The sequence below is a fragment of the Cryptomeria japonica genome, chromosome 11 (genome assembly GCF_030272615.1).
Source record: "Cryptomeria japonica chromosome 11, Sugi_1.0, whole genome shotgun sequence".
NCBI classification, from domain to species: domain Eukaryota; kingdom Viridiplantae; phylum Streptophyta; class Pinopsida; order Cupressales; family Cupressaceae; genus Cryptomeria; species Cryptomeria japonica.
In genome coordinates this window covers 203,632,265-203,657,696 of record NC_081415.1, presented here as the reverse complement: position 1 = coordinate 203,657,696, position 25,432 = coordinate 203,632,265, and the positions used below count along the sequence as shown (strand labels likewise).

Here is a 25,432-nt window from a genome sequence, read left to right as displayed (position 1 = left end):
TCTAAGGGTATATAGTAATATACTAATATAGCCATTGTTGAATCCTAACATACGGGTTTGTTCAGCAGAGTCCCCAGATCTGAGTCTATTTCAAACCCACTTCAGTGCATACAGAGATTTGGACAAGAGGCAGCAAACAGTTTGTGGGCTAGTCACAGACAAACCGAAACAAAACCTGGGCAAACCCTGGCAAATCCGAAGAGATAAAACAGCATTTTTTTTATCTTTTTAGACTGAAAATAATATTTATACCCAGGGAAACAAGAGGAAGGTGAACACATGCAGACGCAGGTAGCTGAGGCATTATCAAAGGAAAATGCTGCACAAGAGCAGTTTCTCTGGCACATACGTTCCAGTCTTGAATTACAGAAGTTTAAATTAGGTCCTCAAATTCTCTTGTAAAGTAGTTCAGCCTGTCTCCCATTTGGTAAGACAAACCGAAACAGAACCTGGCCAAACCCTGGCAAATCCAAAGTGATAAAACAGCATTTTTTTTTTCTTAGACTGAAAATAATATTTATACCCAGGGCAACATGAGAGAGGTAAAAACATGCAGAGGCAGGAAGCTGAGGCATTGTCAAAGGAAAATGATGCACAGGAGCAGTTTCTCAGGCACATCCGTTCACAGTCTTAAATGAAAGACGTCTGAATCAGGGCCTCAAATTCTCATGTAAAGTAGTTCAGTCTGTCTCCCACTTTGTTAAGTCAAAAGATCTTGCCAACACTAGATTGGTTATTATTTTAAAACTACAAACAATCACAAATCAAAACTTTTGTTCTTTAAATCTATTGACATTATTTTCTTATTCTTTTGCCCAAGTGGTTAATCAGGCACATCCATTCACAGTCTTGAAAGAAAGACATCTAAATCAGGGCTTCAAATTCTCATGTGAAGTAATTCAGTCTGTCTCCCACTTTGGTAAGTCAAAAGAACTTGCCAACACTAGATTGGTTGTCATTTTAAAACTACAAACAATCACAAATCGAAACTTTTGTTCTTTAAATCTATTGACATTATTTTCTTATTCTTTTGTCGAAGTGGTTAAAACTAACACTTACACCTGTCATTTTACTTATTTTAATATTTTTAACTTCATATATTATATTACGTTTTAATACTTCTAATTTAATATAATATATAATAAAAAATTGAAGTTTGAAATTTACAACAAATACATTTAAATTTCAATATTTTAAATTTAATATAATATTATTTAATATATTATATAATGTATTTAAATTTTGAACTTAATTTCTATTTGTGGGCTGTGAATATGTATATATTTATGATTTTTATAGGCTTTTTATAAGCGATGGACCCAAAAAAAAACCAACCCCATATTTTCTTATTGCAAAATCTGCACACTAAACAACCACTGATCCACCCTTCCCCAACTCCCGAACACAAACCCGCAACTTCAGTTACATCAACAAGTTATGCTATAACCATATAACCATTCCCATTGATGATATCATAGAAAAAGGAGCAATCATACCATAAAGATTATACATATATTTTATAACCCCAAAGGGTAACTTCAAAAAAAAACAATAAAGCTTGCATCGCGCATATGATAATATAGAACTGATGGAGAATTCTTCAACAAGGAAGGAAGTCTTAATACTCTTAATAAAGCCACAGTTACGAGGATACTCATATCCTGACCCTTGGTACTCGTCCCCTACACTAGAAATGCATGCCCATCCCAAAGACCCATATGGAGACATCTCCAAACATTAGGAGACTTCAGATGAAGTTTCTTTACATCTCTATACATCTACTGTAAGTATCCCTTGGAAACTGGGAAACTTCCTATGGAGGTATCTGAAACAAATTACAATGGACTTTAAAGTGATGATATGTGGTTTACAAAAGCTAAAAGAGCTAGACAAGTACATTTATTGAGGTCCCCCTATCTCCAGGACATTACTTTATCATGCCTTGCAAATCAACGCACAACAAGTACCTTAATACTGCAGAAACTCATGCTTAATAGAATATTGAGCATCTGGACGTAAGCAAACTGAGGAAATATCACTCAGCGCCTATGTGGAAACAAGTTTTCTGTCACAAGTTTGGAAATTTATCTGTTTCTAAAGAGTTGACAACTTTATTCGTCAGTGTTTATGTACACCAAGAGTTATAGGAGACAAATATTGGAGTATAAAATGTTGATTTAGTTAATCCTACCCCTTCTAAGAAGTAATACACTTCAAGCCAATCAGTTCAAGTAGATTCAGCAAACTAATTACAAGCTCATTCCCTTCCGCTATACAATTTCCCAGGAATGGGCTAAATGTTCAGAGATTGCCCATAATCACACACAAAAGAAACCATCGAAAAGGAATAAAAAGGTTTTTAAATATCAAAGAAGAGAACTATTCAAACGACCGCAACAAAACAAAAATATTAAGCTCACCACAAGCAAAGCAGCATCCTCTTAGAAGAAAAGTAAAACTGAATGAAATACAGACAGAAAGGAACAGTGCAGGATATCTGGAAAAATCTATGTTTCAGTCTTACTCCTCTACAGATGACATGCATAAATTCTAAACAAATCGAAACAGAACAACAGAGTACAAAAAGTTGGAATATCAGGAAGCTGAATGCTTAAGAAGTCAATTTAGAAGTAAACCCTGGACCATTTTATTATTCACAAAAACCAAGCTAGACTCAAATATATTATAAAGTAAAAGATTAGATGTGGTCAGAGTTGACTGTGGAAAATACATAGGTTTCGTTTGGACTAACATTTGTCGAGCTAGTAATGGAAAAATCAAGTGAAAAAAGCCTCTCAAGTCTTTCGTTTCTGATATTCACAAATGATTTTTTTGCATGTTTTCATGCAAGGGAGAAAAGAAAGTAGTGGTAATTCCTTGTAGGCCTTTTGAGATTTCATGATTTCATCTGACACAAACCCTAGTGATATTTTGTCGTTCTATTGTAGGTATACATGGAGTGATAGAGACAAAAGAGATAAGATAATACACTGTTGAGAAACTTACAGATATACAGTAAGAGAAAGATGGTTTGACCAGTATTGCAACCTAACACCCTAAGCTGTGCAAGAAGTGGGTTCAGTTTGCTACCCCAAAAGAAGCCCCTTAAAGAAGCACCTTAAGTTTGAAAAGATGTATATTACTATCAAAACTTAAAGACATCTACAGTTAAAGAATGCACAGGTAAAAAAGCACCATGATCAATTTATTACAAATGCCAATAAAAAAATGACAAATCCATATCAAGAAAGCCAAGTTTCAAAATGATGGAACATTTTCAGAACACAAAAAGATGCGCCCATCACCCTTTATATCAGTCAAACAACAACTACCAGAAAAACAGCAGTAATTAACGAAACTAAAAGGTTCCCTATGTGTACCTGACTGCAAATGAATGGATAACATATTAAAATTTGTTTATATATTCCTTATTGCACTCCATTAGTTATTCTCCTTAAACAATACCTTTACAGAACGCCACTGTGAATGTGGCCAGCGGACCGGATCCAAGTCACCCATGCCAGTTATAGTGCCCATGTATCTGCATGAAACATACAAACAATTCCAAACCAAAAAATCACATACTTCAGAAGAAGACACCAATCATATAGATATACAATTACTTAAACAAAATGGACCCATACCAATAACTTAAGGGAAACAAAGCATGTGCCTTAGAAACCATGAAGGGAAAATAATTATTAAACATTACCCGTTCATGTATATAGTATACTAGATGAACTATAAATTACAGAAAGACATTTCAGAATAACTTAAGGCAAACAAAGCGAAATCTTAGAAACCAAGAAGGAAATAAAACATTACCTGTTCATGCATATAGTATATTAGATGAACTATGTATTACCAGGATGGCTTTTTAGACAGTACTAGACAGTCTGATCAAACATTCAAATTCTTCAGTGATGCAGAAAGTAATAAGGCATTTATCGCAATTTGTTCAAAGTACCAATGGCATTCCATTAGGACTATCAACATACAAACGATGCAAAAAAACAAAATTAGGCAGTTCATGACAAGATATACAACTAAAGTACGGAAAAAACAGCAGCAAAAAGAAAATGTCTTAAAAATTAACCCAAAGGTGCATATGACAAAAAGAGTAGCATAAACTTCAAGGATGAAGCTGTCACTCAACAACATCTTAATTTGTGGGGCTATTATCTTCTTTCTTTTCAACCAAATATCATTGCAAAGAAGCTGAGGACACTCAAAACACATATATTAACATGCCAGAAAAAACGGAAAGGACTATTGATTCACAGCAATAAGTAATAAGAGACTATGATAAATCTTCTACTTTACCTCGTTAGAATTGTTAATGCACTTGACACTTAGCAAGCAGCATTAAAATATAACATGCATTTATTGATTCACAGCAATAAGTATTAAGAGACTATGATAAATCTTCTATTTTCCCTCATTAGAATTGTTAATGCACTTGACACTTAGCAAGCAGAATTAAAATCTAACATGCGTTTAGTCTGGCACAAACCTTCATGCACCTGCTGATGACTATCTTGGCTTTTTACCCTCAAAAGGCTAGATGTGTCTGAACATAGTTCAACTACTCACAGAGTACTCAGCAAGTTTTTAAAAACTCACGAGCGCGAAATTTTTTGCTCTGCGAGTTTTTCCACTAAAAACTCGACAATAAAACTAGCTGAGTTTTTGGTGAGTTTTTCCCAAAAACTTGATGATTCTGTGGCAAAAACTCAGCTGCAATATAATGGCTCAGACATATCAAAAAGGCTTGCCCTCTATCACTGGATTTTCCTCACATCTAACACCTTGTGCAGCTTTCCATCACTACCCCTCGAACCCATTGCAATCTCCACTCCCAAACCCCCAGTTTTGTCTCACATCTAACACCTTGTTCAGCTTGCCATCACTACACCTCAAACCCATTACGGTCTCCACTCCCAAATCCCCCACTAGTTATTGGGATCTTTTGTCATATAAGAAATTTGATTACAATGAGGTGGTCTAGGAGGGGAGACCAATATCGAGGGAGCTTACACAACTAATTTTATCACTATCATAATATCATTGATCAATGATGAAATAACATACTATCAATATCCAAGATTCAAATGTGATTATTAGAAATTTAGAATCTCTCCCAAAGCTTTAACTAGACCAAGGAAGAGGAAGATGTAAAATGTTGTAATATGCAATTTAAGAATTATGTTGAATCATGATGATGTTCAAAGGCAATGATCATAAATTCATACTAGTTGTCAGCTAGCTTTTATATTAGGTTTCCACAAGAGGGTGTGATTTTTTTTACTCGATTTGCATTCAAAACAGTTAAATTTAATAGATGCAAATTGGGTACAAAATGGCATCTTCATGTGGAACGCTGATGGCTGCTAATCTGAAACAAAATGAAAATAGAAAATTCTTTTTGTAAAACAAAAAGTAAATATTACATCAAAACATTTTACATCTTCCTCTTCCCAGCTCTAGTGAAAATTAGGGGAGAGGGAAAACTAGAGGGTCCAGTCCTTGGAGTCCGTTGTGGCTCCCCACCTCGCTCAACATGACAGGCTATGGCTCGACCTCCACCCTGGATGTAGATGCTGGTGGCACTAGCAATGATGACAAGCTGCACAACGTGTTAGATGTGAGAAAAAAACAAAGATAGAGGAGGTGTAGGGGAACAAACTTTCGTTCCCCCGCAGGCGGAAGTGGGAGTTTGGTGGCTATGCCCCCCACTTCAAAAAAAAGTGTCTGGGCCTCTGTTTTTTATGTAGCCAAGTTTTTGTGAAAAAGTCACCAAACACTCAGCGAGTTTTCTCTACAAGTATTTTTATTTTTTGGTACAGGTGCACCGAAGGCCCAAAAAGGTCGTCCAAGACATACATGTACACCCAATTCCAATTCGACGACTTAGTGCACAATTGTATGTTATATAGTCTGCATGCAAGCCAGGGAATGAACCTGTTTGGACGGATCATAGTCACCAAATTTGAAGCAATGAGATGTCATTATAATGATTCATGAGTGTTGTGTCCATTTATAACGATTCCATGCTAAGTATTTAGTTCAATTTAGGAGGAAGAAAACTTTGTGAGAAATATTTTGAGCTACATAATTTGAAACTTTAAAACATCAATAGCTTTCATAAACTCCATATGTTTACTTCCATTACAATCTATATCCATACCTGGATTTGGTGAAGCCTAGTCATAGACCCTAATAGACCACGAACCATAGTTGCTATGAAGCATGTCCTGCTAGATGGTCAAAAGTAGACACTTTTGCCTCAGCTTCACCCTCAACTCGCCTGATTCAAATCTAATTTTCGTATACTAGAAATTCCTTTTGAGTTCCCCTAACTCTCAAGAATAAGAGCTTTCTACATTCCTATATTCAGCATAAAAGATGCTTTCATCCTAAGTTGCCGGATCTGGTTTGTATCCTCACTCAGGTTCACGTATTCAGTTCATGGATCCCCATTTTTGGGGGGGGCGGTTAGGTTCGTTGATACCAAAAAAAACCTAAAAACAAGGATAACCACACAGCATGCATTTAATAAACAAAACAACCATAATCTTTTTATAAATCATATGTTGCTAATTTAAAAAGCTTAGCCGTATTTGTGTGTTCCCCAGAATAAGCATAAAAATTATAAATCAAACCCACTAATAATGCAACAGAGACTCAAAAAGTAAAGCATTTGTTGTTTTTAACAGCATGACGTCAACAATTGTTGGTTTTTAAAATATATACAACAGGTGGTACTCCAAAAATTCCTTAAAGACACCTGGGCAAATTTAAAACAGCAACAGCACCAAACAATAAAATCTCCAAAACTCTCTCATTTTCATGCACATATTCATTGGTCATCATTGGACAAAGTAAGTAGAAGGAGAAACTTCAAGGAATGACGGCAATGTTAACAAAGAATTTTCTTGGATTCTTTACTGCAACGGCACAGTTGTACAAGTCCCCCACCATTACGAAAAAGAACACATTTTTTAATGTGGGTGAAGGCATTATTCCATTTTCATGTCTGTAAACGTGATTCTCGATTCACATGGCTTCAGACCTCCTCAAGGATACCATACTGCCCACCCTTTATCGCCCTAAAAATGAGAAGCGGAAAAGAATTTTAAAAAACCAAAGATTTATCATGGTTCTTATGGGTTTGCTTAAGATTAATTCAGGATGATCCCACAATAAATATCACGCCCCCTGTCCAAAACTGAGCACGGATAGACAAACCAGGTTCAAACCAGACCCAAATCCTGTGCTACATATCAGCAAGCCAACCGCATGTATTTATCATTCCCCCTCCCCCCGCACGCCCTCATCATCTTATCGGCATTCCAGCATACATAATGGTTCTCCCTCCACCCCCACCCCAGGCTATAGTAGTGGTAGTCCCCACATCTATGGCTATAGCTGCGACTTTCGCTGAAGGCATGATCGAAAGAGTTTATACACTGCTAACGACCACCGTCAACGCAGTCCTGGGCTGCAGTGAATATATCGGATCGACAGGTCATTTCTATCTTACGTATTTTACCTTTTACTTTAATTTATTCTTCCTGCAAAAGCTTCCCTACCGAAATTTGTATATTTTACTTTCACTATTACACCTATCGTGTTGATAAGATCACTTAATTCCTGTATATGATATCCACATTTTATAATACCAAACTATATTATTCCTCCCATTGAGCCTATAGGAATCTTGCAAAGAAAATTCTGAAGATTAGCCTTAAAGGCCGTCTCTGTCACAAAGCTTTGCCAGATTTTATCTTATAAATTCAAAATCTGGTGAAATTTTAAAAAACCAAATTTGTTTAAAATTACATTAGATTCATCCATATGCGTCCATGCGATTTGCTATAGGTAGCATTAGTTCTAGACTTCTAGTAGACATCCTGGATGGACTTTTAAAAACCAAAAAATGGTTGGCCACCGCTGATGCCAGATGCCCTATTGTTTAATAATATTGTATTAGTTGATAAAATTTAGCTTTTAGGTTTTTTTATTAAGATATTAATAAATTATTCTTATATTTAATATAGTAGGTTTTAATTTTAAATTTTGATATTTTTTATTTATCTAATTTTAATATTTTAAATTAATTAAAACATTTAGATTTTCATATTTTCAATTTTTGGATTAAGATAATATAATTAAATAAAAATTAAAAATTGCAGATTTTGTCCAAGGGTTGAGCTTAATTGGTTAAAACATTGAATTCTTATTGTTGAGACACAAGTTCAAATCCCAAAGAGACATCTAATATGGAATTCTAAGTTGTGACTCTTGGTCTTCCACTGTTGGCTTCTAGTATGGAGATGGCTTCTAAATAAACAGATTTCTAAGTTGTGACTCTTGGTCTTCCATAGGTGGTTTCTAGTGTTATTGTTCAATAGTAGTTGACATTAGTCTCATGGTTGTGCTCACAGCAGCTTGTATTGGTCTCATGTTTATACTCATATAAACAGAATTTTGTAAATGATTATCAATATATAAAATAAAAAATAAAAAATAAAAACTTATATTATTCAAATTTATCAGTTGACAAACTTATTCTGAATTTTGTCTTCCCCAAATTCAAATACGAACACGAACCTTGTGACATAGTCAATGGCTACGATACAGAGCACCACCATGAACAATATTTATAAAATACAATACACGCACGCAAAACCACAAAAAGTATACCTTTCTGTATAAACTAAAAGTTCCCTACCCCAAAATATTAGCCACAGAGATACACCATAAAAATGGAAGGTCTATCTATGGCTTTGAATACAAATCGTCACACCATCAGCCTTAAAATTCCTCATACATTAGGTAGCCAGTATCAAACTTTTTACACCCACTAACATTATAAAGCCCAAATTTGAGACAAACTTGGCAAATTGGCAAAATCTTGCCAACTTAAATATACTTATATTCTAGTGGACTGAAAACCTGGAAGTTTCGTTTCCCAAAAATTTCCAAAATATGTGGCGGGTGAGTTGTAAGAATTTAACAGACATGCAGTGGGGCGACGTCATCAAAAAGATGCCCAATTTTAAGCGTTGTTTCAAAAAATTGGGCTATTTGTCGATTCCTAACAAAGAAAACACAATGGTGGAAGTTGACTAGATAATGTAGTCAGCCATCAAAATGTATCAGCAAAGCATCAGGCTGACCATGACAGGAAACTTATACCAAAAGTTTGGTAGTTGATGGCACTTTGCTGCAGCTACAAGGACATTGTCAATGAACATCCATCATGTTGGAAAACAGTGGAAACAAAACAAATGATTTTTTCGGTTTCCACAACACCAAGCATTATGCAAAAAAAAAAATACAAACAGTTCTGCTCATTTTCTACCAAGTCACAAATTCAACCACAATTTACTCATTTTACTCAAATCCTCGCAAGCCCTCACTAAGACTATGACTACAGTGAGTTTTAAAACTATGCATATGACCACGCCCATCACTATAATTCACCACAACCCCCCTTGTGACCAAACCCATCACTACCTTTCACCACAATTCCATCGCCAACTAAAACATCCGATATATGATGAAAAATAAACATAACAAAGAAATAATCAAGCGTTTTAGTAATAAGCTTAATAAGAATAACCTCAATGCTCTTTTTAAAACATGGTATGCCAATGAGCAACTATATTAACAAACACTTTAACTAAGGATGGTATCTAAAATCCTAGGAGCAAAAAGCATTAAAAATGCATTGAGGAATTGAGAAAGACAGTGATGATCTTTGCCTTGGCAATTTCACCACGCATGCTGCCCTCCACAATTGCTTCATCATCCTTCAAAACACATCTTAAATTGTCAAATCAACAAAATCATGCCTCAATGGTCCTCCCAGTTCTCATCCAAAATAAGGCCCCAAAACTTCTAAAATCGACCTCAACGACTAGTTTCATGAAGCTGTCTTGAAACTACTTATATTGCCACACTCTAACCCCCACCACTTTTTGAAATTACTGAGTGTGTTGTGGTCAACATCATATAGAAGCCACCATCCTTGCTTGTCAATGTGTCTCTCTCTGCCTCATAGATTCATTTGGTTCCATACTGAAGCCACCTTGAAAGTGTGCTCAACATCATATTGAAGCCACCATCCTTGTTGGTCGATGTGTCTCACTATCTCATCAACTATTTTTGGTTCCATATAGGCAGAGTCTGGAACCTAAAAAATCTCTAGCCTTCCATTCATCTTCTATGAGACAAATGCAACTTTGCAAATGGCATGCCTAATCCATGGCTGGGAATGCTCAACTTTTTTGACAGAATTTCCTCAGGCACTCGATTATTACGTTGAGGTGACTATGTAGCACAGTTTCACAATGGTGTATGCATGTTTCCTTGCCACATAATGCATAAGGTCAATATAAGTTCGTTGACTCACATGCAAGTCCACAGAAAACCCCACACCTCCTCTCATGTTTCTAGTATTTAGTATCAACAAGCAAAGGTATTTCCAATCTCTCAATGGATAGTCTTGCTCTTCCTCCATATGGAGGCTGCCTTAAACAACTTGCCCCCTCAAAAAAGGCCTTTAACAACGTAGAACAGTTGCTGCTGTCATTGTCTGTGGGCAACCCTCACCCGTGTCTATCATCTCTAAACCAATGCCAAAATCTGAAAACCACCCACACATCCAAGAACCATTCAACAAGCCAACAGCCATAGACAAAATAGGGGCATTAAAGACTTATTAGATTCAAGTGGGTGAATATTGATATCATGATTTTCCATAATTAGCAATTAAAGTCAACAAGGATGCAACTCAACATAATAGTACTATGACACTTTAAAGCAATGATATGACATCACTAAAGCATTAGTATATTTACTTACTTGAATTAACATGGAGAATCTATTTTTAAGTCTAAGTACTGATCAAATGCATTTCCCTTGTACTTTTATTTTTCTCAATTGCTCATGCATTCAATACGTATTTTCAATTACATATTTTAGAATCGGGTATGGACTTGATCAAATAATTGTTTGAATTTGATTAGCATATCAACTAGCATTATCTAGACAATATGATTTACAATTTAGCAACAGTGCATCATGGATTATTATTCTCTAAATAAAAAATCGTTTCCTTGAAAGCTCAAAACTTAGAAATAGAACTACACTATTGACAAAGAAGCCCACCTCCAAACCTCAACATTCATTGAGCTCTAAAAGGGAGTGGAGATATCAACAATTGGAATCCTCCTGGAGCAGAATTGTTCAGAAACAAGTAGTTTGCATACATCTTTGATTGCCTAGAGAATTGGCTACATTTTCCAAATAGAAGGTTACAAATCAGTTTGAAGACCTTGGATTTCCTCAATTTATTTTGATTACGATTGTTTTTTCAAATCTTCCAAGCAGTGTCGTTCTTTGGCTATGTTGTTGATAATAATCAAGCGATTTAAATTCAGATCCAACTACCAGTTTTCTCTTGTATCTGGACAAAGCTATCCCACTCTTATTCAACATTGTGTTCTCTTAGTTGCCCCCTAAAAAAAAAGAGCAAAACCAAATGATTCCTTGGAAAAGAATTGCATTTGCTTTCTTTCTTTTGTCTAGTTCTTATTTAATTGGGGAAGTAGGTATAAATATTTTACTACCTCAATTTCTCCCTTATGATAATTGCATCATAATTTACTTCTGTTGCTGGGTCATCAGGTTATGGTAAAGTGGTTCACCAATATTTTTTATCCAGATTTGGTTCAGTGACTCAATTATAGATGTGCATAGCCATAATCTGCATAAACTATACAATTTTAGATACCAAACATAAACGATAATTTGATAATCCAATGCCATATTAGAGAGATGAGAAGGCATATGAAAGCAAAAACTCTAGCATTTGCTTTTTACCATGAGTTTTTCCTGTGTTAACTTTCCAATAAAATTGGCTATCAGGCTTGCAAATGGCACTGAATCAATATATTGCATAGAAGCGAACAATGCTGAGTGAAACTTCTTTATTGCATTTTTAAGAACCTTCTTTCTACTGAACATCATTTGTCCAGGGCAGTGCAACTTAAGCACACAACCTCTGCATCTCCCCACACATAAAGTAGTCATCATTCCCCAACATATTCTTTCATGTCCTTACATTGTACATCACTTTTCCTTTTAGCTCTCCTAAAAGAAGCAATTGCAAGTATATTAACCAGGCCATTACAGGAAAAGTTTTTAAGAGACTAATCATAGAAGTGATTAGTGCAATATATGATGAACACCAAAGTTACCTGATAAAGAAATAAGCCAAAGAATGAAGAAAGGAATTGAAGGACCAGGTTATAATTAACAGGAAAATGAAATGTTTGAAAAACTTAAAATTTTACTGTGGGAACATTTTGAAGGTAATATGTCAATGGTGAATCTGTGCTTACGATTTATCATTTCATGAAAGAAATTATTTGGCCAGTCAAAAGGGTATTTGGCTAGTCAAAAGGGCCCAAATCAACCAAAATTTAAAAAGCTGAGACACACTATAACTTGTAATCTATCACATATGACAGCCAACAGCAATAACAAGAAAATACGGTACAAACAGAGGGACATTGGCTGGAAATCAAAGCGTTACTTGTCAATATTCTTCACTCAAGAAAGCATAGGAAAGGGCAGACATCTCTACTACACCATTTTGAGAGAGAGAATCATTATAAGAATTATATTTAATTTGGCTTTTACCCAAAGCTGTCCACACAAAATGTGTTTGCATCTAACTAGGGTCCGCCAATTTATTTTCAGTTAAACAGGATTTTTTTTTTTAATTCTTTGAGATCAAAGAGTGTATCATTACTGAAGTCTAAAGCCATATAAAGAAATATTCTGCAACTGATTTTTGAAAAAAAAAATTATGTTAATAAATCCGCTTGCAAACCTGGATACCAAGTTTGAAGATAATAAGCCAATTAAAAATACTAACAAAAGGGAGGGGCATCTGTGAGCATATCCCACATTTTAGGGGACATTCATCAGTTCAAGATGTCTGAGGTATCTCTATTCTAGCACAAACAAGGAAGCACAGGCAACTTTCTTCATCTAGCCCAAGGTTGTAAAGTTGAAGAAAAAATTTTGAACCAGAAAATGGTGACCAACCATTATTCAATGAAGAGAGAAAGTTCCACATAGATGGGAGGATCTTCCTCATGCAAATTTTCGTAAGTGGAAATTTTATGGCTGAGAAGGTACTTGTGCATCTTCCCTGCTGATTTTTAGTTTCAACTTTCAAATGGCCCAGTTCCCTTAACAGTAAAATTTCAGAATGAAACTTCAAAATTTCCAACTGGATGGAAAAGGCTTGGCCATATCATCTCCCTTCCCAGCCAAAATTGGTTAAAGCAAATTGGTACCAAGAAGGTGTGGACACTTCTCCATCCATATACAAAGTGGCTAAAGATTCCCTGATTATAATCTTTTTTTGATTTTGTCCTGCATAGATTAGCTCACTAAAAAAAATTACTTTTGCTATTGAACTTGAATAGTAAAAATGGCTACCATGCCGCAAAATTAATACACATAAAACTCATCACATGCATTTTGCATCATTAAACTCAACTTCAATTAGAGCTGAACATGTAACATTTGAACACATCAACTTATTTTTTTTATACACAGAAATCAAAATCTTACCGACGAACACTCGACTCTTCTGTCTCGAATAACATCCTAAAACGCATCCCAATAGAAACACGGGTATGATAAACTGCTTTAGCATACTTGGCCAGTGGAATAACAAATTCAGATGGGCTTGCCCTACATCCACAATGTAGAGAGATCAATTCAACTGAAGCATTAAATAAAAGAATACACACAATGCAGGTTTGATGCCAACTCTGGGAAAATATGCTACCTTGGATTATAGAAAATAGTAAATCGACTATTTGTAGCAGCAGCATGAGCAGCTGCAGCAAGAAGTCCTATATGCATGCTATCACTTGAAAGCACCGATGAGGGCATAACAGTCTGTGGTCTGTTTGCCCGTCTGATTCCCAACAATAATTGTCCTTTCTCATTCCTGGTAAGTCATTTGACATTTGAGAAGGCAACAAATTTAAAAGCAATCATAAGTTTCACTTGAAAAGCGGTAAAAGATAGCATAAAATAAAAGAAATGACAAAAATAAATCATTCATTCGGCTACATTGCACAATCAAGTCAAAAAGAGGGAAGACAAAGATAAGCTAAATCATGCATCATACAGTAGAATTGAACACTTACCAAATAAAGAGGACAGAATCTCCAGCGACAAGTCTCTTTGCACTGACAAAAACACTCCAGCCTGTCGTTAGCAGATGCCTTTTAGGTTGTCCTGTAGTTTGAATATAATGTCAAACTTATTTATCATAAAAGTAATCCACTTGAGAAATACATATTTTAAGGCATTCTTAATTTACACCTGAAAGGAATTTGATCCCAATGAGATTAAGAATGGCATTAGAGTCACGTGGACACTAGCCTAATCAGAAAGTTATGCATGTATGTCCGTGCCTGTGCATATATGTGTGTGTGTGTGTGTGTGTTTATTCTTATTCTTTAAAAAAAACATTAAAACCAAAACCAAAATAATAACTTCAAAAGAATAATCCTTGTTACAATTCATGTGTTAGACTTAATGAAATAGCATAGAAATAGCAACTAGACTTGGAGCCAAAAAGAAATGATTAAAAACAAAAACTGTCCACCAATGACCAATGTAGGTCAATGGGACTCAAAAGTGGATCAAGTTATAACAAAAGAGTGCAAGGCTAGAAAAGAACCCCCAAAACGGAAAAGGAGTTTTTACTATATACATGTCTTACTACCAAAGAGGCACAACATGTTTTAACATAAATTAGCGCCATTTATCGAAGCCATGTATGTGGTCTGTGTCAACCCAGGTGTTGCCTGAATGGCAACCCACAAACTCATTTTGATATATTTGCAAAATTAACTTGCAAATTATCTTGAATATGCAATGGCAATGCATTAACAAACACAAAAACAAAATAAGCCATTTAAAATGGAACAAGAATAGCAATGACTAAGAGACCAAACTGTGCCATTCCCATGAATCAAATCCAGTAATAGATTGCATGGCATTTACAAAGGTGTTACAAAAAGATGGCATCTATGTTAGACCGACCATAATTACAATTGGGATAAAAGATGCTGGAAATTATGGAATGAAGAATATGTGATTTGTTAGAAGATGAGACAGTTAATCATATGTCAGCTTCCTTATCCCATGGAAGATGATGTGTCATTGGGTAAGAAAATGTGTTCTCCATGGATGATTAAGTTTTCTTGTAGTACATGTTGAGCCTAACAAGGTGGCATGTCATTCACTATGTTATTTGCAAAACGTGCAAAATCTGCAAGCTACAGAGTCACATCAGTAAAACCCTGTGGTGCTGATTTATTAGAATATATGGCCGGATCTGGAACCAATACACAAGGGGATTCAGCCAAAAGTGTAGACAAACCACTGCAGGTTCATCCCAGGCAAACCCAAGATGAATCTGCAAGAAACCATGGTGAAAGTACCCAGAAAACCATTATTAAACATCTTTTTTTTTTGCTACTACTAGCTCACTCTCTTCATCTTACTTATGTCCACCAATACCTACACCATGCTAGTGAGAACAACAGTTCCCAGCTACATCATGGGCTACATGATTGTTGTCACAACAACAGCCATTTTCTTCTTCAACTACAGACTCTTGCTCAAGCAATTGGCCATCCCAAAATGCTAACTATGGATACACTTCACCTCCACTAAAAAAATAACTGTTTGGGGCTCTGCTTCTGAACCAATTCAAGGAAGAGCAGCCCTACAACTAGGTCCTGCCTCTTCCTCAACTCAAGACCTCTTGGCCAAATTAAATATAACTGCATACTTCCAACTATGAATGCGACAACGTGTGGGTTGATCAGTAACAATATGCTTTACACCTGGACCTCATTGAAAAGAACATTTTGGTGGACATTATCATTCCTCTTGGAGGGGGTGTTCTATATCACTTTATGTTCTATTTAGTGCCCTATTATTCAAGATCTTACACCATTTCTTTGAATAAGGGATGTTTTACGATTTAAAATAAATTTTAAAAATGGAAACTTATCAAAATTATTTTTTTTCAATACTCTTCCTTATTGTAATACACAGGTCCCTATTACATAGCCAATTGTGGAAACTGAACTTGAAATTGCAAAATGATATGTCACTTGGCTTAATTTGCATACCGCTCCTTGAAACTCAAAATGAATGTTGAGAAACAAGACCAGTGCAAGCTGGAGTAGTGTCAATTAGAACATCCTTTTATGCTGAATTCAAGTGTGTAGGATCCAAATCCAATAGATACCAAACTATGGAGGCTCAAATGGATATAGGGTACATACTTCAAGGGGGTCAACACTGAACACCAGATGAATGCCCAGTTGTGCAAAGTACAGGAAAAGGAACATAGACACTTGATTTTATAGTGAGTATGTTGGAATTGATCTTCCTACAAGTGCAAAAAAACTTTTAACACAGATCTAAGAAATGTTGATGAACAATGCAAATCATGTCATTTCTTGTACTTCTATTGTTGGGAACTAAAAAATTGTTAAGTGTATTGACACGCTTGTTGAATTTGCTGGAGGAATCTTTCCACTTTAATTGCACGATAGTTTCTCCAACCACAGGAGCATGAAAGACAGCATCCCAATGTGCCACAAGTTGGAAGCAATTACATTTCTACAATGAAAAATTACCAATAGATCTGTGATTAGACTTGCTGTAGATTTATTGAATGTCAAAAACTTTATCGTCCCAAGTACAACAATATGACAACTGTTGTGCATTCATAGTAAATGGACAAGTGTATGGTTAACAACATCAGTTTGTCCATCTGTATAGCACAGGTATAATGTTGACAATCCCAGCTCAGTGTCTAGCATTTTGCACAGAGCTTTACTAAAAAAGCTAATAAATATCGATCGGATACAATGAAAAGAGGAACCTCGGTGTATTCACCAAGGCTGGAAGAAGAGTTTTGTTGCCTAAGGTTTGCTGACTGTGTTCATCCATGACTGACATCTTTGAAAAACAATCAGCTACAACAAACACAAACTCATGTCGATATTTGGTCATCAACGTGCCACATAAGAATCCATGCTAATAAATTCCCATGGTGTAAATAGAACTGGCAAAGTTTAAGCTTTATGCATGCCCAATTTGCAACTAACAACTTAGTAAGCTAAAAGGTACCCAAGGCTTGATACGAAACTCAAAGTCTTTGTCATCTGCAGCCAATATAAGTGTTGCTAAAACGCTGCCAATGGAAGTACTGAAGTGGGCTGATGTTTCTGTCACCAAAAAATAACTAGCTGATTTGCCTATTGTGAGGTATGTCAAAAGGAACAAATATGTAGCTAAGCTTGTTGAAAACTTATCCTATATATAGGAGTTGTCAGCTTGTTTTCCTTGAGCAAAAACATTGTAGCTAGGTACATATTCTAAATCTGCAAAATACTACAAAACCTAATCCACAATGTTGTGTTCGCAAGTATCAAGCATGGGAACCAGCAAGGTGACTAGAGGTCAACTCAAATAATCAGTTGCTTTATTATATTTTCAATTAGGTTTGCATTATCAAGATAATTTTATTAAATATAACGAGGAATTATATACAAGTACATAGATTTTCATGATCCTAACAAATAGGAAGCACAATCCATCTAATAGACTATGGAATGAACCTCCTACTAACACCATTCCAATTAGGATAACAATTCCACAATTTCACCTAGTTGCTACAACACATTCCACCATCACCAATTATTGCACCCCAATAGTCATGCCACTATTAGTGAAGCCAAATGAATTGTATTCTGGCCTCCAATAAACATGCTCACAGGTTATAGGTCTCTTTGATCCTACATAGATCCACCAAGAAATAGTATTAGACTACTATCTACGCAAAACCAAAGTACAATTGCAACATCACTTAATAAGTGACCCCACCCATTCCTCACCTTCAAAAATCAAATTTAAACAAGTCATTTGAGTGCCTAAATAACAAAATCAAAAAAGAGAAAAGCAATTCAGAACTCTCAACGGAATCCAATTATGCAATCAAATATTGAAACTATTTCTAATGAAAGAGGTTGTAATATAATTCTATAAATCTTATCCAAATAAAAAATGTGCAAGAACCTGAAATTTGCTCAAGGGATGTCGTTTGCTCCACTAGTCAAACATATAGCATTCTCTAAAAGATCAACTCCTACAAAATGCAAATTATGACCAACAACCTCGTTTGCTATTTGCCAGCAATAAGTGCTAGCAAATGACCAGCCTAGAAAGTTTTGAGCCTAGTCTATAATACCACGTAAGAATTAAGTGCAAAATCTCAGCAATGCAACATACACAAAACTCCAAAAGAAAAAAGTGCACAAGGGAGCATAAAGATAAAGAGAGTGCCTTTTAGGTATCCAAAATACAAGAATATTCACTGAAAAGAATCAAATTACAATTTCATGTAGGTTAATGTGTATAAAAAATGCACAGCCCATTTATTTTTTAATAAAAGCCAAAATGAAACAAGAACTATAAACATTCCATGGACCATAGTCCAATACAAATTTTGTAAAGGCATGCCCCACAAGAATGACAACTCAAATGGCCTAATAAGAGAAGATTTATTCCTCCAACGTAAGGATGATTTAGTGCATTGGTCAAGCAGTTTTTTTCATTGAGTATACTTTAACTTGAAGATCATAACAAATGATGCAATGATTTATCAAGTTTCACCTACGTATTTTCAAGTCCAAACCTATACTTTATGAGTAGTAGTTCAAAAGAACCCATTTGTTGTGATCATAAATGGTTCACTCACCACTCACTGCATCTAGGTGATGCTCACAAGGATTAAGCACCAAAAATTGCCCAGGTGTGACCAACCCAATACTACTCTAGCTCAAGTGCACTTAACTGAAGAGTTTCCCCACAATCAAGCCCACTTAGCTTGTTATTTTATTTGCAACATCTTCAACAGGTGTTGTGCCTTGTGAACCATTCTTTATAAATCTCCACAGTGCATTCAATTACCACATACATGAAATCATAACACATTTTTAAATCTAAATCAAATGCCCACGTCACATGCATTCCAATAGTATCACCACAGTTTTACTCTATGATTCCTATTTTCTGAGTTTGTTTTATTATAGTGAAATATTTCAACGAAAGATCATGGAGATGTTTATAACTTTATCCATAACAATCAGCTAATACCTTTCCAAAATTTGACTCTAGGGCTTAGATAATCACCTAGGAAGATGACCTTTCTTAAAAAGGCCCATTTAGTTCCATGTTATTATACATGTCTCTCTATCCAAATAGCAAAGTATGCAGCTTTCTCCTCCTTTCCTAGCCATCTTTTCTTTATCCAAATCTTATCTACCCATATATACAATAACCAAATGCACTTAAAAATATTTCATGGACTGTCATACAAAGGCAGGAGAGAGGTTATCTCCCAATCTCATACTTGGAGTTGAAGGGTGTGAGATTGAACAGGGTTGGGTCTGGCATTGTTTAATTTGGGCCTTAGGGTACCATACTGTTTCTTATTTTATTCTTATTGTGAGTGGCAGCTAGGCTGCAGTTGTATATCACTCTGATTCATTTAGTTGAGCTGTTTGATTTGTCTCATATCCCATGGTACTTGTTCTGTCTACAATCTGGCTAATCTGTTGTACAAGATTTCGGGCTCTTTCAATCCTGCCTTTATCAATATCAAAAACAAACAAAACCCAGATTACTCTGATGTTTAAAATTTTAAATAACTCATACAAAATTTTGGCAACAACTTGTTGAAATCAACATTCCTTCTCACAGATCCTCATTTAGGCATTTTGTGCCCTGTCAAAGAACTACCTTTGCATGGATGTCTGAAATTCCCAACACAAGCTTGAATAATAGGTAGCCTCAAATTGCAACTCTATTACCAGATATTTAAAAAGACGATAGTTGAAGGCTTACTATAGAAGAGAAGACCACAACCATGGTGCAATGAGAAACAAGAATAACCAGAGAATAACAAACCTACAGATTTCACACTCACAGAGGAATCTACAGTAGGAAAACCACAGAATAACATTAGAGAATAACATTAAAAAAAATTCAAATAGATCCACCCACATAGACCCAATTATATATTGGCATTCATACAAATACTGAATTTACTTTAAATAATTCTCTACAGCAAAGTGTCTCAAAATCTACTCACTTGATTCCAGTGAAAGAGAACATAAGCATTCATATGATATTTCTTAAATTGATCAAAAAACAATTTAATATGTTTTACTGTTTTCAATTAAAAGATTGCTCTGGTACTTAACCCCGAAAGATATGCCGAAACTTCCACTCATTATCATGAAGATCTCTGGCAATAAGTTCCTGAGCAGGTGGCTGCTGATTAAAATCCTGAGGACAAAATGTAACATAAGGCATGTATTCAACAACAAAATCAATACGAGATGGTTGTAGAAAAAAAATCCTTGTGCTCCTTAAGAACAACTATCATGTCAATTTGAAAGCCCTCTCAAAACCTGAACACAAGTAGATCAAATCTAAATGAAAGCAAGATTTAAGGGAGTAGAGGAGACGTACCAGGGGAGGAAAAACCTTTTCTGCTGCTCGGCGTGGGACAGAGAAACCACCATGGGTACTAGTGTCACTTGCAGTTAAAGTTTTGCAGAAGTAATTAGTTGGTTGTTTGCTTGGTGTACCCAGGTCAGATGAGAGATAAGTGTCTTTTTGCTCTTGCTGCACAGCATTGTTAGCTTTTAGCTTATCATATAACAGCACAATATGTGTATGTCATGCCAAAGATGGCATTTAGAACAAATGCAGAGTTACAAAATTCATGATGTCTTACAGCACTCAATGGTTGCAATGTCATTTGAGCATATACTTCGTCTGTCTCCACATCTGCCTGGCATCCATGGAAGCATTATTTTATCAAACCTTTGGAGCTTGTAAACTTACAGAATGACAAGGAATAAAGTTTTAATGAGTCCAACATGAGATGAAATGCAGAAAAAACTCACATGCATAGTGACATTGTGAAGCTGACAGATTAACTGAGGTGGAAGATTTGGATAATTCGGTATGTGAGCATCAACCTCCTTGTTTGTTGAGGCAGCCACCTGAAATCATTTTCAAAAAATATTAAGTCTATCAGTAGAGAGTGTGCATTTTCTGAAGATTGGGTACAAGCAAATAATAGTCAGAAAATAAGTATCTGTTGACTTGCTTTCTTCGATACTCTGTTGAACATGTTTCACAGACCATACATAAAACAAGATCTTGAGTTTACAAAGCCAAAATTTTACCTGCTCACTGTGGCCCTGTGGAAAATAGACGACCCTGCTCCCAACAGCAGGTAAGGACACCAGTGGTCCAGCACAGGCATGCCAAAGCTCTGAGTTAAGACAACGCCTTTCTCCTGTTGGTGGAAGGTGAATAAGCAAATTGGATATATCATGCAGATTTTCTAGCTGAAATTTTACCACATAGCAAAGAAAAACATGCAATTCAATAGGCTTTCAGGAAAGAGAATATTCTATATCTTCTAGCAGCAAATTTTCTCTGGTAATGGCATTTGTCAGAAATGATATTTACACAGTTCTGCTTGATATCTAAGCAAAATGCTATTTTCGAATGTTTGACTCTCAAAGAATCAAATGGGTACATAAGAAGGAGATGAGGTGACTCTCAGCTTGTCTTGTCTCGGAAGTAATCAGCCACGAACCATTTTCAAGTCAAGCTCCTCAAAGATTTCAAAAAGGACAACCATCAAACAGATGGCAAATCTGAACAATTTCTGTTTTAACAACAAAATAGAGAGGAATCAAACACATCTCACCAGCAAGATATTCTCTTACTAGAAAGGTTGGACTCTTAAACTGGTTTATGGGTTGTAGAGCTCGTAAACCAAGTTCTGATAATGAACAATAAGTTCTGAAAAAGGTTAAAATTGGAAGAAATCAAACAAAACTTACTAAAAATGTTGTCTCCTTGCAAAGTTGGCCTCTTAAAACTTGATTACATGCTGGTAGAGCTCATGGAAATCCCTTCAGGCCCACCCCAGAAAAATAGTACACATGAACTATAAGAAATGCGGAATACATTAAATCAGTGTTCCACGGAAACGCGTTAAGAAATGCAGAATACATTAAATCAGTGTTCCACTGAAACGCGTTCCCCCCTCCCAGGCCCAAGTCCCCCCTCCCCGAAACTTTTTCCCTTTATCCCCCGTCCCCGAAGCCCGTCCCCGCATCCCCCGTCCCCAACATCCATGGAACACTGCATTAAATTGTAAGCATTCCCTGAAAGCAGTTCAACCTACAATGATTGGCCAGTGTTCGTGAAAGAGAGATGGGCACGCACACAAAGTTCTAAAAAGTTGTTTCGTAGCTTTCCTTTTCACTAAGAAGTCAATAAGGGAAAGCTAAAACAGAAGGACTTAAATCCAAAGGCTTCGGCCCTCTAAAGAGGGGGCAAAATTATTTTCTGCAGCCCATTCTCACTTATGATTTCAGATTTTATGACTAAAATGACTAGCCTTAGTTTAGTTTTTAAGAGATGCATTCGTCTGGAACTTGTACCTAGCATTTGAAGATAGAACACGCATCCAATATGCCGGAGACGACAAATAATAGCAACATTGAAGTCCTGATGATAAAATTCTCCAGCAAATAGGTCCTGCTAAATTTAGTTGGACTCGGCATTATATACTACAAGAAAGCTTTAAAATGTTTTTGGCTGAAATGGTAATAGCTAGGAAAGTGATTGAATGCGAATATAAAAATATTTTTGGCTAAATTGAGTGAGAATAGGGAAACTGCTTAACTCTAAGTATAGATGATATGGCAATTTTTAGTCACATAAATTAAATAGATCCTAACCCTTTTAATAAATACGCTATTTATACAATGGGTGTACTAGAGGAACATACACTGCTAAAAGATACTGTTCAGTTATTGGTTTATTCCTGATGTCCTTATCCTGCTAAGAGAAATCAGGACACAGTTATCATCAAGTAATGTGCTGCAGAGGTAAGCGTACAACCATTTAGCAATGGTAAAGCAGCGATCTGTGGAGCCAGAGTTTGAGTCCCATTCATGGTCGGTTTACCCAGTTTGCTTCACTAAAAGCCCATATTCGAACCAACCCACAATCCAGCTCACAAGAGGGGCAAGTGGCTGCGTAGCAGAGCACCTCAGCAGCAATTAGGAGGTCCTAGGTTTGAGTCCTAGATGGTCTATGAAAACCTAACCATCACAAGTTTACACCCATCATTTGTGCCCTCATCACAGCCTATTCGAACAGAGCAAATCTATTAGGAGAAAAAATTAAATCCTTAAGACTTCTAAAGTACTTTTCTTACTGAAATGAAGGGGTCCTGTCTGTGTGTGAACCATCAGTTGAGACAGGGCATCCCCATGTACCCGACATAGCTTCTTCAGTGTTAGATTGAATAACTGGAGTTCGACAAATTAAGTAAATTTGAAAGATAATAGCTGCAAATCATGCATGGGTTTCTGTTTTGCCACACTTTCAAGTATCCTAAACAAGTTGATAGGACTTAATAAAGTGTAGCTCTGCTAATTTTAAGGGAAAGTAATGTCTAAGTCGCAGTTTTCCAAGACAGTCGGTGTTGGATGGACACCTAGAAACGATGTAGTGCTTGATTGTTTGTTAGCCTTCCTAATTTGGGCTGCTTGACTGAAAACAACGGAGCTTTTAACCGCAAGGTTTGCAGACAAGGTCAAAGCCGCAAGACAAATACCCATAGCATCTGGCATTATACTTTCTTTACTGCATACAGAACAAGATCGACCATAAATAGCTGGTAGGAAGCGCAATGAAGCGAAATACATAAGGTTCATTACCTTCCTGGGCCTGCTGACCGAAACCAGGAGACGAAAGCCTCATCTCGCCTAAATTAAATATACACAAACAGAAAAGCCTGCTTTCAGATTTTCAATAATGCCTCCCCGCAGCCCGAAATAGACTAGATTTAACAGTGTTTCATGGCCAATCCTTCAAATTCGTACATCTCTGCACCCGAAAAGGCCAAACTCCCAGCTATCACGATAACACCAGAAGCCGCAGAGCTTTCGCGTCCAGATTGACCACCGCAAAGCAAAATCCTGACAGAACGTCTGTGCTTCCACAATGCAAGGTCCCTGCTCACTCGTCCCTTTCTTTTCTTCCAAGTTTCCAACCCACGACCTCCTGGAAAAGCAGAGAGGCCTTTCTCAAGATTTCAAACAGCGCATTACGGAAAATTTCCGCTACAGCTTAACCAAATCACGCTCGTCCATCCAGATCCCTCCTTCGAGACTCCTACTCCCCAAAACAAACATACTCAACCACAGTCCCCACAGTTACAAAGCACACCTACAACAATCCACCCCCAGCGCCTCCTTTCCTGAACTTATTTCTCGTCCCTAACTTACTCCTCATAGACTCCTCACTCTTTCGCACTTCCACCCTCTCAAACCCTCAATTCTTGCACCTTTTCACATCCACAGCCAGCTCCAACAAAAGAACAACGCAAACAGCATCCACAGACTTCAGCCCAGCCTCTAACTCGAACACCTTCACGTAATCTTCACAGCTGAACAACTCCACGACACTCGATCCGAGGGCAGCTCAAGCAGCGATTTCCTCATTGAAACCTTCATAAATCCCCCCGCTTCTTCTCCTCCTCCCCCTGTATTTCCCCCTCATCGATCGCCTGCCACTCTCAACTTCCTTCTCAAACCTGCATACTCACCTCCCTCTTGCACTCACACATTGATCAATGGCGGTCTGCACAAGACCACTTCCTTTCCTTTCCTTTCCGCTTTAAAATTTTCGCCCAAAGGCTCAAAAAAAATCGAAAGCAGCTGCAGAAACAGTAGCAAAAGGCAATATTTGTGTGTGTGAAGGCTCTTTATTGTGGGCCGCAGGATCGGCCTGCGGAGCTCTCCTGCGCCGTCGATCTCCATCTGCACCCTTTGCGGAAGCTCCATCTCTTGGATTGATGTTGATGGGACATGTGCCGCTAAACTATTAATTAGTCTGTGTCAGGGTACGGACGGGGGGTTAAAATAAGAGCACGGTGCCTTTGACGGCTTCCCTCTTTCTTTTCATTTTTATGCCTCTGATTTGACCTCTTTCAGTAAAAAGATTTGTAAAGGTAACTAGGCATTCGAATGCGCGCACTAAGCGTGGTTGTTATAAGGCATTATGGTATCTCAAATCTTTTTAAATAACAAATAATTATCATCGCTCCCTCATGCTCCCTGCACTATATTAACGTTAATGGTGGTGGGAAGAAAGGGACAATTTATGCTTGGTGGGGTTCAGCCCTTTCTTCTCT

At 36.7% G+C, this 25,432-nt stretch overlaps 1 protein-coding gene across 1 annotated transcript in view; it reads right to left on the bottom strand.

Moving 5' to 3' along the window:
* The window catches only part of LOC131041357 (auxin response factor 6), a 33,353-nt gene extending 8,370 nt beyond the window's left edge, over window positions 1-24,983 (bottom strand). The window contains exons 1-10 of the mRNA XM_057974401.2: window positions 23,955-24,983; window positions 21,393-21,505; window positions 21,108-21,206; window positions 20,936-20,992; window positions 20,668-20,823; window positions 20,397-20,481; window positions 14,247-14,337; window positions 13,880-14,044; window positions 13,660-13,782; window positions 3,466-3,541 (exon numbers count right to left, since the gene is read on the bottom strand). Of these exons, the coding sequence (XP_057830384.1) occupies window positions 3,466-3,541; window positions 13,660-13,782; window positions 13,880-14,044; window positions 14,247-14,337; window positions 20,397-20,481; window positions 20,668-20,823; window positions 20,936-20,992; window positions 21,108-21,206; window positions 21,393-21,505; window positions 23,955-23,997 (1,008 nt within the window). The 5' untranslated portion in view covers window positions 23,998-24,983. The remainder of the gene's footprint in view (window positions 1-3,465; window positions 3,542-13,659; window positions 13,783-13,879; window positions 14,045-14,246; window positions 14,338-20,396; window positions 20,482-20,667; window positions 20,824-20,935; window positions 20,993-21,107; window positions 21,207-21,392; window positions 21,506-23,954) is intronic.
* Window positions 24,984-25,432: the final 449 nt, after the last annotated feature.